This window comes from Balaenoptera musculus, chromosome 10, assembly GCF_009873245.2.
Source record: "Balaenoptera musculus isolate JJ_BM4_2016_0621 chromosome 10, mBalMus1.pri.v3, whole genome shotgun sequence".
Classification (NCBI taxonomy): domain Eukaryota; kingdom Metazoa; phylum Chordata; class Mammalia; order Artiodactyla; family Balaenopteridae; genus Balaenoptera; species Balaenoptera musculus.
The window spans coordinates 38,596,945-38,614,637 of record NC_045794.1 but is presented as its reverse complement, the minus strand read 5'-3'; the positions used below and the strand labels follow the sequence as shown (position 1 = coordinate 38,614,637).

The window sequence follows — 17,693 nt, the reverse complement described above, 5'->3', positions numbered from 1 at the left end:
TCTCATCTCAGAGCCTACTGTCCCTTTTTCCAGAAAGCTCCTCTTCCCCCTTTGCCTGGCTAGTGCATACTCATCTCTCAGGTCTTCCCGAGAAAGCATTTTTCTGACTTCTCAGGCCAGGTTAGGTGCTCTGTTTTACACTCTGATTACATGGTATTATTTTCCTTCATTGTACTAGCATTATTCTAATTATCTAGCCACATGTGTGATCATGTGATTACTGTCTTCCTCCCACAAGACCATAAGCTTCATGAGGGCAGGCAATGTACTGATTTTCCTTACTTTACTCCCAGTGCCAAGTACAGTGCCTGACATAGTATGTGCTAAACAAGTTTTCTTGGAAGGAACAAAAAGGAGGGAGGTAGAGAGAAAGGAAGAAAAGGAAGGGAAGAGGAGGGAATGAAGGAGGGGAAGTAGGCAGGGAGAAAGGCAGATAAGGAGGAATGGAGGCCCCATTGGGGCAAATTGGGAAGATATTTGATTCTCAATCTCTAATGGGAGAGTTGGAAGGGTTAAATGTAGCTCTTACCTGAGGCCTCAGTGCTTAAAGGCAGAAGGTGAACATCAAAATTTTGTCCATGGGATAATGCTGAGTTCAAACCACAGAAGCAGTTCCAAATGGGTCATCAGAGCAAAGGGGGTCTGAGGTGAGTATTAAGTATAGAGCAAAATGAGAATGGGAAAAGCAGGGAAGAAGAGGGCAAATAAGAAATAATCTATACAAATTCGGGAAACTGTAGGACAAGTCCACCAGCTGGGCTTCTTTACCTAGCAGCTTTTTATGCATGGGCAAAGCAATGTCTGATTAAAGGGACACAGACCACACACAGTTGCCATATATAGATATGTATTCTTCCAACAGCTTAATAAATTGGGATTCTTGTATACAAACCATTTTCTTGTGAGTCTGGTTAACCCTGGGTACACTAAGGGGACTGAATTAAGTTAGAGTGTATGCCATTTCAAAGCTTAGGACTGGATCCTGGACCATTGTGCCCTGCCAACATGCTGAAGCTCAGTGAAACTCTACCTAAACAGTCAGCTGGCCCCTCCCTTTCCTACATCTCCAAGGCATCTTCTTTTTAAATTCAACATTTTTGAACCAAAGTTATCAAGCTCTTAACTTATTATCTCCCTTCTTGATCGTCAGCTGCTGGGGGATAGGAAAAGCATCTAGTTCATTTTCTCATCTCCTACTGAGTCTAGTACAATGACTTCAAATAGTAAGTGCTCAAAAATTATTGAATAAATATTGCTATATACTTCATAGGTGCTGGGAGTAATTACTCCAATGAATTTGTTAACTTCTTGAGGAAAACCTTTTTAGACCTGAATTCCTTCTGGAAATATAAGGAGTTGGACTAAATAATCTTTAAGGCATTTCCAAATTGTAAACTACTGCAACAATGACAAGGTTATGTTACAACCTCTCTTATCATTTCTAGCATATTATTGGGCACATAGTGGGAACTCAATAAATGTTTGCAGTGAACTGACTCCAATACAGATATATTTAAGTTGAGAAGAAACACAGAAATGTGTTTCTGAAGTTTCATATAAATTGCCTAAGAGTTGGACACTACTTAAAGAGAAATCTGTTATTAAGTGGATTCTGAAGGTGAATATTTTTTATGATATTTGGAATCACTTTGTGATATAATAACTCCTTAATTTATTTTTTTAAGTTTCACATTTTTATATATCAAGGTTCCTAATAATAGGTTAAACCAGATTAGCAGCTTACAGTTATGAGGGAGCCACAAGACTTACTATTGACTAAATCAAGCTATTCTTCATAGAGGGAACTGTCCCTCTTTCTGTAGTTTTACAGATTTCTCTCTCTCTCTCTCTCTCACACACACACACACACACACACAACTTTCTCCCCTGTGTCTTAACTCATATTTTGAATTTAGCAAGTCTATCCTGATTTATAATGCTACTCATAAATTTTTCACTTTCCAATACTCCTTTCCACATTCCTCCCCCTTGTTTAACCACATGCCTCACCATTTTTAAAAATAGGTATGCCTTCCACGGTGTCTGGATCATCCATAGTATCTAGACTCTTCAAGGCATCTGTCTTGGGTGGTGGCTTTTGTATGAGCATGCAGCAAGTTGAAGCTTCCCCAGCTGAGAAGCAACATTTCTAGGTCACCCTCAAGGTGGGATTCAGGGAGGGGAGTGCTCTTTATTCTCTTTCACTTTCTCTATGGCTCTCAGTTAGCTGTCCAGGGCATTTTTCGCATAAATCCAGGGACAAATTAGAGAAGTGATGACTCTTATCAACAACTATCTTACCTCCAAAAGGTTCTACTATTTTGACATAAATGAGGTAAAGGCAGAACACATAACTAGAAACTTTAAGACTGGGGTGGAAGAGAAAGCCATTTTTCTTTGGGACTCTATTTATCTTATAGGTTTTGGAGTGTCAGTTCCAATGGCAACAAGGACTCCCACAGATGAACCTGGAAAGGTTGAAATAATTCACAAAGGACAGAGAAATCAACTACCAGCTCATGTGCTATAAATCTTGTTCTCCTTCAACTCCCAAGTCCTCCTTACCTGCCTGGGGCCTATCCCCCACACATCAGGCCAAAATCTCACCTGATACTTGTACAAGGAAAAGACAGGACTCAGTCATAAACATTTTATCATAGTGGGGATGGAATAAACAAGGTCAGTTGACTGCTAAAGCCTGCCTCTACACTAGTAAGTCTCATATCCTGTACTGAGATTCCCTGCAAGAGAACCCATTCTGTCACTGGAGTATGATCAGGAGACACTGGTACCTGTTCTCTGAGGAGTCCTGACTAACTGGCGAGACTGAATCACACACATGAAAAATTTCAGATGCAACTCCTCTTTATGCATGGTTGTCTCCTAGAAATAGAGACAGAGTTTAACGCAAATCAACAGATCTGTGGAATGATTAAGATGGACAAAAGTGACATGGACCAGGTATGTTCAATACTAACAGGTCTTAGAACCTGACAGTATAAAATGTCAGCATATGAAGTGATACATATAATCTACTTTTATACATTTGACAGGGCAAGATATCCTGAACTCAGCAAGCATCTTCTCCAGCATCTGGGAGTAGCTAAACGGCTGGGGGCCTCCAGCTCAGCCAAGTCTGACCTCAGACTGTGGCTGTCATCTGGGTCTAGAGTGCTTACTCAGAAGCATTTCTCCAAGACTTCTAGACAGGGCCTGGGTCCTGAGGCCTGCCAAGCTGAGGGACTTGGTAACAAGTCTAAATGAACAAACATATTTCTTCTCATTATTTTCTCTTAAAAATAAAGATTAAAGGCTAATCAATTCGGTCCCAGGAACAACAACATGGCCATTTAGTTCTTCAGAGGGCAGAAATCTGAAGTATCCGGGTTTGACCCCGGATAGCTTTCCTTACACTTCCTGGAGGAGTGTTTCAAACTCCTCCAGAGTTCTGGAAATTTCTACACGTTTCTAGAGTCCAACCTAAGCCAATCCCAAGCTGCTCCCCGCCCCCTTTTCCCCAATGGCCAATCAAGCATGATGTAGTGCAAAGAGTATAGGATTGCAAGTTAAGAAACTTGTTTACTAGGCCCAGATCTGCCATGTACTTTATAACTTTGGGAAAAGACTTCACATCTCTGAAAGTCAGACTGAATGATCTCCAATAACCTCTACAAGCACTAACGTTTTGTGATTCTCAATAAAACATGAATCTAGCCTGAGTTAGATTTAGCTCTCAGGTCAACATCTGTCAAGGTGGACACAGGTTCCCGCAGATCGAGGGCCACAGCAAGAAGCTGCCATGGAAACCAGAGCATAAGCAAAAACCGCCAGAGCGGAACCAGAAGGCGGCAGGTAAGGGGGCCGAGGGAACAGAGAAAAGCGAAGGACGAAGGGCAAACTCACAGTATTCTAACAACGAGAACAAGAAAAAGTCTAAACTGAAAGAGGAAATCATAACCACAGCCTTCGATGATCCCTCGGCTTCTCAGGCCTCGCCACACTGCGCAGGCGTTGCGCGGGTCCTCGACTCTGCTCTTTGACCTCTCGCCCCACCCCCCTCCTCCGCTGCCACCGAACAGCTCTTCCGGTGTTGTGGAGGCGGTTCCGGTTCGCGGCGGTTCCCGGGTTTTGCGTTCCGCGCCCGGCCGGAAACCCCTTCGCATAGCAGCCGGTTCCGGTTCGGTGAGTGGCGGCGGGAAGCTGGGGGAGGGGTGAGGATGGAGGGAGCTTGGGCCGGGAGGCAGTGCGAGCCCGGGCCCGGCAGCCTGGGCTGGGCTGGACGGAAGCGGGGACGGCTGTGGGGACGGCGCTTTTTCCTCTGCCCCGCCCCCTGGGACCACCTCCCCTCACCCCTGCTGTCTGCCGGCCGCGGTCTGGCCGGTGGCCGTTAGTTAGGTTTCCCGAGGCCGTTCCTTGAGGCCTCTTTCTCCGGGGTCGAGGAGAGGCCGTCTCCCTAAGGTCACGGCCGGCCCCATCTCAGCACCGAGCCCTACGTGTGAGGAAAAGGCCGGTTGGGATTTCGGGGCTTTCCCGCCAGAGCAGGTCTTCTCTCAGGGGAAAGCTGTTTTCACCGGGAAGCTCAGCTTTTCTGTTATACCTGCTTCACCTCCCGCCTTCCTTGAGACCTGAAAGATATTTCTCGACTACTTCTGCGTCTCACGTAAACATTTCTCCAACTCTTTTTACTCTGTGGTATCTCCCCGAGATGTGATACCGCTAGTGCCACCACCAGAGAGAAGCGTCTGGACCCTCCTGCCCAGGTTATGAAAATCCCCTTAACCGCCACCGTTTGCTTACCTGGCTCATCGCCTTCTGGTAATTCCTTTGAACCGTCTCTTTCTTGGGGTCCCCTAACGTGATCTCTCTGGATATATGCCCGGTTTCTCTTGAGCTTGGTGATTTCTGTTTATCGGTGCCTCTGCAGTATTTCCACTATCTTGTTGGCAATAACTTGCTCCTTTATCACTTTCACGTCAGCCTTGTTAAGTCATTTCATCTCACGTTTGGTTCACTTATATTTGGGGTGGTGGTGATTCTTATGAAATTTATATAAAGCCTTTTATAGGCCACTAACTATTTGATTTAGGGTCCCTCTTCCAATTGGATGTTTTTGGATGGAGTAGATCGCATCATCTCCTAAATCTTCACTCTCTATAAAGATAATTTGTGTTAAGGACTCATGTTGAAAGATAGATTACACTGAATTTGAAATTACAGTTACCGTGAAACCTTAAGCATCTCTTTAAGCATGATCCCTTAACCTTCCAATTTAGAGTTTCCCTTTTTTCCCTCTAGTCCCATTTTGGAAGCCTCATTTGTTTTTATCTTGAGAAGCCTCATTCACTCTTACCTAATTCCAATTAATTATCCCAACTGCAAAGGTGGTCTTCGTATCACCCATCTGATGACAAATCTAGAGGGAGCAAGTGGATTAAAAGACAGGTTCTTCTGCCTCAAGCTAAGGTGATGTAACTCTTGACTGCTGCTTCAGAAGTCTTTCCTTTTCTTTAGCTGACTCCTACACCTCCTACCAATTGCACCAGCTTTATTGTCTGGCTGTAAGTATCTGTTGATGAATCTGGTTTCCTCCTGTGGACAGTGAGATTCTCAGCAGCAGGGACCAGTTCTTATTCATCTTTGTATCACCAGTCCCCTGTATGTTATTGGTGCACAGTAAATGTTTGTGTATGAAAGAAAATGAATCTTTGGTGTTTAAGGTGTTAGAGTCTAATTGGAGAGATTCCTTGTAAAAATATGAAAAACAACCAAAAAATACATAATGATATAGTACAAACTGTCTCATAAACATAATTTCCCACAGTTCGTAGTAGGATAATTCATATGATCACTTCCACGCCCTTCTCATATCATAAATTGTTCTTACTACATCTTGGTCCTGCATAAAGCTAATTGTACAATGCCTCTCCTCAATATATACTTTCAAAAAACTTCATCATAGCTCTAAACATTCACTTTTATAATCAGCTCTTTGCATGTATGTAAACTTATAAATGTTTTACCATACTCATTACATTCTGTTATTGCCAGGACTTTGCCATCTTTTTTTTTTTTCTTTCAGATTTCCTATTATCTTGTGTTCAGCTACTTACCTGACTTCACCTGAATACCTGTAACTACTTATGTTCTTTTAGTAAATTAAATGAACAAAGTGAAGTAGAAAATGTGTTACTAGAATGCTCTTCGTAGAGGGAAAAAATTCTTATGCTTGAAAGAATTTGGTGGTTTCAGAGGTTCCAGGTCCAACATTTCATGTTGAATCTTGGGGTAAAATATTCCTTCTCCCATTGTATTTGCCAAGTGACAAAAAGGAAGTAGCACACTGAAGAAGCTGGATGTATTTGTATTAAAATGTAAATGTGGGGCTTTAATTCTTAAAATTATAATAAAGCGTGGATTCCCCAGAATTAGCTAGGGATTACTTTTATCTTGCCAATGTGTATGAATCCTTGAATAAGGATATGCTAAAGGATGTGAGATTTTGTGTTGTTTATTGAAAGAACATTTGCTTGGAAGTGAGGATGCCTGGATTTTTGTCTTCCCTTTGCCCCATCTTTGAGATTTCAGGCAAGTCACTTAACCTCTCTGGACATAATCTCTAACATTCTTTGATTTGCTTGCTTCCCTCTTCACATCTATCTCAGCAATGCAAAGAAAGTTAACATGGGATTGTTCTGATGGGCACCAGGCTTTTAAATTGGCATTCTTAACACAACAAAAAAGACTAGTGGTGACTCCTGGCCCATGGGCCCCCAGAGCTGGGGGCGGCTGGGGGACAGGGAGAGAAGAGAGGCAAAGTGTCCTAGGGAACCTTTGGAAGTGCTGAAATGATTGGACAGTAGAAAATGAGCAAATATTTTAAAACTAAACCTGAAAAAAATGTCCCCTCACCCCTCCCCACCCAAGCCAAACAGGTGTGTTATGAAACTTTAAATAAATATTAAAAGGGTAGGTTTGTTAAAAAAAAAAAAAGACTAGCAATGACAGTTACGGGGTGACCTGAAAGAGTGAAATGTGAAAAAGCCACTGCTAGTTTATTGGTTGATAGGATTTTTTTTTTCCCTTAATGGGGGACCCAGGGAATTTGCCTTTATTAAAAAAGAAAGAAGCGGAAAGAATAATCTGTAGAATTACCAGATAGAAACCTTTTAGTAAGTTGAGCATTTGGAAATATATTTGAAGCCTAAATCTAGGGCTTAAATTCTTTGGGAAACCTCCCTGGCAAGACTAGGTAATCAGATGATTACTCTGCTTAGTCTGTACCTATGCCAGGAAAAGCTCAAGCAGCCTTCCTTTATGTGTGCACTTCGTTATTGGGGCCATAAAGAATTCCTGTTATCATCATTCAGTTTCCTTAGATTGAAGCTCTGATAGTGCTCAATCTTTTTAAAAATATGTGATAAGATTATGACTATATCTATGTACCATCTCTAGTCTCCTCCTATTGTAAATCTGCCAAGAAGCCTGTGTCCAAGGGTACATTTACTAACCTAGTTCCACCAGTTAGTCTTTTAACTTCTTTTTCTGGGCAAATTAGATATATCGAGGAAAAAAATAATTTCATGTAGGCAAAGGGGCTTTGGTATGCAACTGTTTGAGTAATGATGGGGGGAAAAGTACTTAGTACAACTGTGAAGTGTTCCTTGATAACTTTTTGTTTGGCTGCTAAGACGTATGGAAGAGAAGTCCTAACAGGACTACCACAAGATCTGTCACTTGTTTACAAATTTTTTAGTGGGACTTCCCTAGTGGTCCAGTGGTTAAGACTTCGCCTTCCAATGCAGGGGGAACCCTGGTCAGGGAGCTAAGATCTCATGTGCCTCGGGGCCAAAAAACCAAAACATAAAACGGAAACAATATTGTAACAAATTCAATAAAGACTTTTAAAATGGTCCAAATAAAATAAAATAAAATGGTTTAGCATGAGGTAATAGAAAGAGTAATGGATTGGGAAGAATGTTTAGGTTGTAATTTCAGTGCAGTCACTAACTTTATGATCATATGCAAATTAATCTGCAGAGGGTTGGCTCTCCTAACCTGCTTCGTGCTGTATTATTCTGTGATTCTGTGGGTAGTCCATAATTGCTGTTTAGTATTACACAGGTTGCCAAAATGTTTGGAACTACCTCAGGCTAGTTTTAGTTCCCATTCTCTTCCCATCAACTTGCCTTACCATGTTATATTTTTCTCCACTAAGAATACAAGTGTCACTTCTGAGTGGCTTCCTGTTCTGTAATGACATGAAAGAGATGTTTCAGAATGTAACATTTCTATTTTCTGTCTTCTTTTATAGGACTTTGTATCTTTGCTGAAGTCAGTGATGTGAAAACACCTGACATGGGTAAGACTGACTATGAAGTAGTGTTCATTCCTTTTAGTTACGCTGATTAGATAAGCTGGAGTGAAAGAATATTTGCATCTTTGTGTTTAATAATATTTTCAGTATTTGTGTCTTTGTGCTTAATAATAATTTTAAAGGAGATCTCATCCTAATTATGTAATACAATATACCAAACAATTTTCTTTTGGTTGGGATATTGTTTATAGCAACATTTTAAAGCATTTTCTCATTCATTGTATTGAAAAAGCTAAATACACAGTAGCAAGCATTTCTGTGTGCAAGGCTTTGTTTTTTAAGTACTTAAAATACCTAATACAGTAAGTCCCCTACATACAAACCTTCAAGTTGTGAACTTTCTTTTCAAAGATGCGAACATGCGTTTGCGTGTCCAATCACGTAAGTTAGTTCACGTGTCTGGCGTACATTGTCACGTGCGTGCATCCTCTACAAGTCCTTGTGCTTTTGTGTACTTTACTGTACAGTACTGTATAGAGTACAGTAGTACAGTGTCTTTATTTCAAGCCCAGGATGTCTGGAAGCAAGCGTAAAAGCAGCAGTAATGTAGGTCGTACTGCTAAGAAGCACCAGCCGTTTTACTGCACTGTACTACTATACTTTTCAAGGTACTGTAAGATTAAAAATGTTTTCTTTATTTTTTGTGTTTGTTTTTTATGTATTATTTGTGTGAAAAGTATTATAAACCTATTATAGTACAGTACTATATAGCCAATTGTGTTAGTTGGGTACCTAGGCTAACTTTGTTGGACTTACAAACAAATTGGACTTAACGGACGCGCCCTCGGAACGGAACTCGTTTGTATGTAGGGGACTTACTTTAGTACCTAGTAGGTACTATTATTATCTCCATTTTATTGACAGGGAAACTGAGACACAGAGGTTAAGAAACTTGCCTAGGATCACACAGCTATAACTGGCAGAGCCAGGATTTAAACTCAGGGACTGGTTCCAGGGTCCTTGTTCTTTAGTACTGTTATACTGCCCTCTATGTGATAAATAATATGATTAAGGTAAAATTTAAATTTCATTTAGCTAGTGGCATTGAGAATTAATTGTGATTGGAACATTTTCTGCTATTCATAGTACTTTATGTCTATAACGGGGAACAATATAAGGTCAAGACTAGTAGTCAATTTAGGAATAGTTTGAAAAATCTATACAGTTAGATCTTATAACATCCCATATGCTCCTTTTAAGTCCACATTAGTCTTCTCTCTACTGTTTTTTCCTTTTGTTTAGTCTACCTTCTTTCTCCTGGTCATTTGTTTCCCTTCTCTCTCATTGCTGATAGCAGTATAAATCACTGAGTTCTCTTACTCTCACTTGTTCCTGTTCTAACTCTTTTATGGTAACAAAGGTCTCAAAAATGGTAATAAAGTACGGTTCTGCCACAGTATACAGTAACTGAGCTGATATCTGTTAAGAGCTATATGAATAAATTACGCTTTTTGCAGAAAAAATTTTCAAGTGGATTAAATTTTAAAGCACCTTGTTGAGTTGAAACAGAGGAAATAAACCAGGGTTAAGAGTATTTGCTTTGAATGGTGAAATTTTTTCCCCGTTTTTTTTTTTTTTTCTACAGTTAAAATAAAAAAATCTTTTGGGAAAATTTCATTATTTTTAAAACTTTGAATTAAGCTCTTTTTATTTTTGTACAAGTTTTGAACTATTTAGTAGATGATCTCGATTCCAAATTAACCAATTTCTGCACGTGGGCCTGTTTTTTTGACAGTGACATTTTGAGATTTCTTGCCAATAGTTATGAAGGAGCGGTTTTATTTGACTGTAGAGGTGTTTGGGGGAAATCATTTTTATTAGGTGAAAAGATTGGTTCATAGGAAAGTAGGTATTGAAGAATTACGTGACTTGAACTAATCCGGACTCTTTCCCCAGATGATACCGCTGATAGGATGAGGATGGATGCTGGAGAAGTAACTTTAGTGAACCACAACTCCATATTCAAAACCCATCTCCTGTCACAAACAGGTTTTCCAGAGGACCAGCTTTCACTTTCTGACCATCAGGTTAGTAATAATTTTCTTTCCTTAATTAATGAATTATTTTGGCTTAAGTTTTCATCTGATAGAGTTTAAATGCCACACTCAAAAGCACAAGAATATATGTAAACTTTTTACAATCAGTAATGCTAGTATTTGGAATTCTGTTTGATACATTAAAGTTAAATAAGAGCCAGGCTATGTATAAATTCTTGGAGAATGGTACCTTTTAGAAACTCTTTATTATTCCTCTGAATATTACAATTACTAATACACAGATCAGCTTTCTTTTAAACTGGTGTCTTAAAATTGCTGAGCATTAAATGGGGGGAAACTATGAAAATATACAGTAGCTCTGAAATTTCTCTGTTCTGTAAAGCTTAGTTTCTCAAGGGACCAGCAGCATCAGCATCACCTGAGACCTTATTAGAAAAGCAGAATCTCAGGCTTTACCCCATACCTACTGAATCAGAATCTACAGTTTAAAAAATCTCCGAGGTTTGAGGACTGTTAATAAAGCGGTCTTCCTCAGTAGTAGGAAGCCATTACTAATTAGGATGAGCCCGTTCTTTGCTGTGTGCAGAATGTTCAGCATCCGTGGGCACTAAATACCTGTAGCATCTGCCCCCAGTAATCATTTTGATAACTGAATATATATCTACACATTTCCAGATTTGTACTGGGGTGCAGCAGCACCCCTGATTAAGAACTGTCCTGTAAAGTTATCAAGAGAATCAAAACCAGGTTGATTTTGTCAGCTGCTTTGATATGTTATACAGCTGGCTTTGAGAACAGGATATATTAAATACGTATTACCTTCTAATGAGCATTCTTTGAATTAAGTTGTATAACAGATATTTTGCCCATTTTTCCCCTTGAAGCCTTAATCATTTCATCATGTTTTCCTTTCTTACTAGTATGTAGCTTAATTTATTTATAATATATATAATTATAATTAATTATATTGCATTCTGAAATATGTCATAATCTTGTTTAATTATATATTTTTCCTAGTGTAAATTTTTGTTTTATTGTAAGAAATATGGTTTAAGAAAAAACTTTTGTTTTGTTTAGATTTTACCTTCCAGGCAAGGAAATTTGGACCGATCTTATACTTGTTCTACAAGAAGTGCAGCTTATCCAAATTATTATTCAGGTATGACACATTACTTGGAGTCAAGGCATTTCTACCTTTCAGACTTCTTCCTAGCAAGTTGTTTGTGTTTACTGTCTCTAAAAGTGAAAACATTGTCAAAAGCAAAATGGTATTTTCTCCACTAAAACATCATTTTAATGAGCTCTCTGTGTATAGTTGCTATAATACTTCACTGATCTAGTCTCAACCAAATATTTTTTAAGGGGAGATTTTTTTTTAGAATCCATTCTCCTACTTGTCTATTATGCCCTTGTTAAAAGCAATACAGCTTTGTTTTTGGCTTTTAGTTTTTTTGGTTTTTTGTTTTTTTAGATATGTGTATGTGATGTAAGGGTTACTTGTATTGATTTGAAGCACAGAGCTAGCCTATTTGTATTCTGCTTGAAATCATAAACCCTGAAAATTTATTTCTACCCAAGCTTGTCCCTCCATTAGGGCAGGAAATGTTAACTACATGTTTCTGTCTAGCACCTGCCACAGCCATGCTTGCATATTCAAGGGCTTGCCTTTTCAACTTGTGATCCATGACAGAAGTCAGCATTCTCTAGGCTATTCCTAGCCCCTGGCCTGCCTGACTTTTCATCTGCCCCCTTTCTAAGGTTTGGATTTCCAATGATCTGGCTCTGTCTTGGGGAAACTTAAGAGTTTTTTATTGGTTAGTCTCCTGGCAGTATGACCCAGGAAGATTATAGTGGTCTTCCAAAGTCTTTTCACTCTTCATGCCTTAATCTCCTCACCTGACCCAAGTATGGGAATATTAGCCATACCATTGAACCTGTTTCAATGGGATTTTTATAAGGATAAGTTGAGATAATAAATATGAAATGCAAATAATAATTATTGTTGTTATTTGGCTTCCTCAGGATTCTTTGTCAGCAAGATGAGATCTCCTCCCCTAAAAAGACGTTAGTATGATGCTCTTTTAGATTTATATTATATTTAAATATCATTTAGGTGGGTGGTACTTTACCTTGGGCACTGGATTTCCTCTTCTGGGGTGGGAAATGGTGTCCACATAGTATGTGCATAATTGTATAGAAAAATCAGTTAATTTTTTCAGAAAGTAACTCTGCCATCATTATTGTTGAAAAGGCCTTTCTGATGAGCAGAGAGCCTGAAATATGGCTTGATAGCTTATTAGTATTGATCCTAGGGGAAGGACAGTTGAGTGGATAATATTTTCATTTGAACTCAGGCTGTGTTTGCTTGTAATTTTGTATGCTGATTTACCTTTGGACAGAATTTTGGTTTTTGTTTAAAGTAATTGCTTAATAGTAAACAATCATATATAGAAAATTATACTCAAGATCTCCTGGCTAACTCAACTCTTACTTAACCCTGTGGTCTTTTCTGTTTTTTTATCTGAGTATATATCTATGTACACATTGTATGATTTGAAACGTAATTTTTTTTTTAGCCCAATATATATTTTTTTAATTTTCTATCTGCTTACCTGTTATTCTTCTTATTTACCTTTTTCTGTTGATTTCTCATAATCCGTGGAATTTATATGCACATTCACAATCCTTTACGTGCAATTCCAAAATCCGAAAAGCTCTGAAAACCAAAAAATTTTTTCATGATTTATTTGACATCAAAACCTGACCTGAGCTCAATTCATTACTTGGCAAAAGCTACATGAACTGACATTTAACTGTTTATGTTTTGTCTTTTATTTATCTCTGTAAATATGAATATTTACACATTTTACTGTAGATATATCAATATGTTTGATAACAGGGTGCTGCTTCAGATTATACTTAGAAGTGCTACATAGTATATACCAGGTTATCTTTGTAAAATCGCCAAAATTTTTAATGTAGAAACACAACTGGATCCAGGGGGCTGTGATTTAGGATAATGGGCCTATGTCTTCATTTCCTTCATTTTCTCTATGGTTTAGGTCCCCTTCACCCTCTCCATTTTCAGCTATTATAAATAACATGACTTAAAATAATTTGTTTTAGCTTTTTTCTTTTAAATTTCAGTAGACCCTTGATATTCACAAAGCATATTTCTGAGATCATCTCAGGTCCCTATATTCTTGACTGGTGGTATTTAACCAGAGTGCTGGCTTTCTACTCAGTTACATGTTTCTTGAGGGTTATATTTTTTCTATGTTTGTCCTCATACCACAACTTGATCCCTATATCAAAATTTTATGCCAGAGTTTTTATCTCTCACTTGAAGGCCTTTTTTTTAGGAAAAGAAAAAAAATCATAACAGTTACTTTATACAGGACGATGACTAGAGAGTACCAACAGCAAATAATAAAACCATATTGAAATGGGGTTGCTGAGGTATTAGATTCATTCTCTAAAATACAGCCTGAAGCAGAGGATTCAGATTTATGCCTCTGCCAAGTTTAGTCTAGCCCCTGACCAAGCAAGCTTATGACATGCCACAGACCTTTTAGGTTGCTCACTGACTATCAGAACTTTCAATCTGTGAATGCCGAGGGTCTGTATACTTTTTTCTTATAATAAAGACTTTAATTCAAATCTTTTTACTGTGTACTTTTTTAACTTTGTTCCTTTGCCACACCCATTCTTGTTCATTACAAGTCCTGCAGAATATTGTCTCTGTTATCTCCTGTTCTTTGCCAATAATTTCCACATTGATTTCTGTGGTCAGTCACCTTGAGACTTAACTCTTGATTGGGCTAGATGTGGGTCCCCAGTTTACCTGCCTTAGTCTCCTCATTCTGACTGTACTGGTCTTTGTCTCCTCTCCTACCTTACTATCCTGTCCTCCACTAAGATGAAAACAAACACAGGAAAAACTCAAACTTCAGAGCCTAGAGTCTGGAGCTTCCCATTTACACTTTACTGGATCTGCCTCTCTGTATCAAGCTTTTTAAATATTTGCTTCTTAATCCCAAGAATAGACTGTTAAAAACATTTTTTTTTTTAAATTTAGAAAGCAGAGAAAATGCAACATTTTCACTTTAATAACTTAGTGCTGGTCAGACTTGAAGACTTCTTGATTTTATTAAGAGCACAATTGAAAAGAAAATTAAAACATTTTAAACCTTAAAGAAAAGTAGCTTTAGATGAAAAGAAATGATTTTGCTCTTGCTGAGAATCATTGTCAATGTCTTATCTTTGGAAAATATGTTAAATTAGGTTGCCAAATAGGCATTTAGTAGGTAAGATGAATTAAAGCATCCTGTATTCATAATAACTAAATGAATCTGAAAGTTAACAGGAGCAACTGATGGTTACTTTCATACTAAGTGATTGCCTGACACACTTTTTTTTAAATATAAAATTTCATTATGTCCATAAAATTACTGCCTGTCCTTGTAGAAAATTTGTAGAGAAAAGTAGAAAAATCCCCATCATTCTATCATTGGAACACACCCAAAGTTAAAATTTTGGTGTATTTCCCTATAGTTCTATGTGTGTGTGTGTGTACACATAAGTAATCTTATTTGTGACATTTGCAATCTGACTTCTTAATGATGACAGAATACTGGGTTAAACTGTCAACTAAAAAAGAATGTGTGCAGCCTCCTGTTGGTCCCTTTCTAGCTTTGCTTGATCCCATCAGCAGTAGAGCACTATTCAGTGATTTCATTGAATGGGGATGGAACCACCTTATTCTGGTGAAACAGATTGCCTGATCCTGTGCTTTTCCCTTGAATTTTAAAGCCAAAACCTCTGTCAGATGCCATTGAGGAGGCTACTCTGGTTTATCCTTGGTCTCAAATTTGCACTTTTTGGTAGACTTATTCCTCAAGTAGACATCTCTAGTTAGATCATTCCCAAATCAAATTTTAACCACAACAAAGTATGAGAGACGAAGATTTCTACTGTTATTACTTTGCTTAAAGATAATGATTTTCTGGTCCTTTAATGAAACTCATTTTCATTAGCCTCATGTCTCTTATTTTTACAGTAATAGTAATAGATGTCAAGCATAGTTGTTGATTATAAAGGGAAAAGGTTGTAATTCATTTTAAAAGTAAATTTAATTATTAATTAGGTCATCCACTGGTGCATCAACTGGTACTAATACCACCCCTGACTGCTGCTTTTTTTCCATCTTATTTAGCCTAAATTCTGATAATCCTGATCAGCTTAAAAAAAAAAATTCCAATACAATACAAAACTGATACTTTTGTCAGCTGCCAAACTTTTTGGATAGAGTATCAAAAGCTATGTTAAATAGTTTAAATAACATAAATACATAATATTGTGCAAAGTTCCATAGTAATATGCTTTGAAAGAGGATCCTCAAAGTGATGTTGGCATTAGACAAAATTCAGGGAGTAGAGAGTTACATTTTTGTCTTTCTACTGGTGCTCCTCAGTTACATAGCCTAACATCTGAAGTTATTTTGAAGGTGTTGTTTTAAATTGTCCCATCCTGCTGATGGAGAGAGGAGGCTATAAAAATTATTCTACTCCTAGCTGAAACTTTGAAAGATTTTTATCACCCCAGTTTGTAAGCCACAAGTCAGAAAATTCAAATAATAATTAATCCTCGCTTAGTCTGATTGCAATAGCAAGCATCCGAGTATTGATATGTCTGATGATTATAACATTAAGTGACTGAAGATTATCATACCAGAACCAAATGCATAATGACGGGTCATTCCTGCCATAAGCCGGCCAGAATAAGCAGCAATTAGGTTACCTCTGCTCTTAGACAGAGCCCCTGAGTCGTGAACATGGTAATTAAAACAAGAAAGTGACACCAGCTGCTTATTAAGCAATAACTGTTGTTCATTTGAATTACAATTCTCCTTGGCCCTCCACCTGCTTTCTTACTGGTCTGGCCTACCTTCTTTCAGGCCCAGGCCTGGGAGTGCTTGCAAGATATAGTTGGGGTAAAATGTTGACTTTTGGTGGACACCACGGAGTCACATTGATGCAGATAAGGCACATGGCTGTGGCAGGATTCAGCTCCTTCATCAATTTTCAGGTTAGTATGGCTGAATCAATTATAGTTTGTAGAAGTTCCCTTATTGCAGACTTTACTGGCAGTTGAGACCGGGATCTTTCTTCCATTAGAGACATGGTGATATGCCACATTACTTTGGAATACAATGTTGGACATGGTTGCAGTCATATGGAGAACCAGTATAGGTATTTGTTTAATTTATTCAAACTTTTATTCTTCTAGACAACCCTTCCTCAGACAGTTTTCTTGGCTCAGGAGACCTAAGAACCTTTGGCCAGAGTGCAAATGGCCAGTGGAGAAATTCCACTCCAGCATCAGGTTCAACTTTACAAAAATCAAGAAACAGCCGAAGTCTTTACCTCGAAACCCGAAAGACCTCAAGGTAAGTATTCTGGCTGCTCAGTTCACAAGCTCTTCCTGCAATATAAGGGAAAATGGCTATAAGATAGTTGTTACATTGGCATTTTTAAAAAGTAACACCACTTTTGAACTTTAAACCATAGAGATACGGACGAATTCATTTTGAACTTTCAACTTTTAATTTATCTGGTGCTGGATTTTGGTGACAGCCAAATCTTATCATTAGAGGGAGAGAGTTTTGAGGGAAATCTTGGTGGATATGAGTGTATTGGGACCCTTCAGGATCAATATGGCTATTTTGAACCTTAAAGTGAAAATTGATCAATTTCTGCAACTTCACTAGCAAAGAAACCAGCGCATTTTGTAGGCTCTCATGTGAGCAGAGACCTGACTTAAACCAGAACAACCTTACACCTTAGTCAACTACCTATAGTGTAAAATTAAACTCAGAAAGAACTTGATCATATTTAGTCTAACTTATAAGCCCTGCTCATTCCCTCACCAAACTTCTGATTATTAAAGGCAGATGAAGTTTGGCTTAGAAACTTTTCCCTCAAGTACTTTATTATATTAGTAAATATTTCTTTTTTAATATGGTATTTATGACTTCTTAAATATTACTCTGGTGGTGGATTTTAGGCATGTGGGATCATTCAGTTTCCTGCTTAGTCAAAGCTAAGCTTTCTGGTGCTGATTGAAACCAACAAGATGGTTTTTATTTTATTTTATGATTATCAGCACATGGACTCTGGAAACATGTGTGAGTACTCCCAGGGATTGTCTTCCCCACTTCTTAATATTTTTAAAAATTACATAAGAATTCATTAACACAGTCACGTTGTAAAAGTTAAAACATTGCCAATAAAGCCAAAGATCCCTTGACCACTACTCACAAT

At 38.2% G+C, this 17,693-nt stretch overlaps 1 protein-coding gene and 1 long non-coding RNA gene across 4 annotated transcripts in view; one reads left to right on the top strand and one right to left on the bottom strand.

Moving 5' to 3' along the window:
- Positions 1–558: 558 nt before the first annotated feature.
- Positions 559–2,879, bottom strand: LOC118901794. Its single transcript, XR_005021471.1, has 3 exons — positions 2,793–2,879; positions 2,011–2,133; positions 559–642 (listed from the first exon to the last, which is right to left on the bottom strand). It is a non-coding gene; the product is annotated as an uncharacterized LOC118901794 (long non-coding RNA).
- A 1,196-nt stretch (positions 2,880–4,075) lies between these two features.
- Positions 4,076–17,693, top strand: part of SENP1 (SUMO specific peptidase 1) — a 58,393-nt gene continuing 44,775 nt past the window's right edge. The window contains exons 1-6 of one of the 3 annotated variants that reach the window (XM_036866862.1): positions 4,197–4,815; positions 8,312–8,359; positions 10,271–10,401; positions 11,449–11,530; positions 12,394–12,435; positions 16,660–16,819. In XM_036866862.1, the coding sequence (XP_036722757.1) occupies positions 4,764–4,815; positions 8,312–8,359; positions 10,271–10,401; positions 11,449–11,530; positions 12,394–12,435; positions 16,660–16,819 (515 nt within the window). In that variant the 5' untranslated portion in view covers positions 4,197–4,763. The other 2 variants (XM_036866864.1, XM_036866863.1) reach the window with 2 other exon arrangements.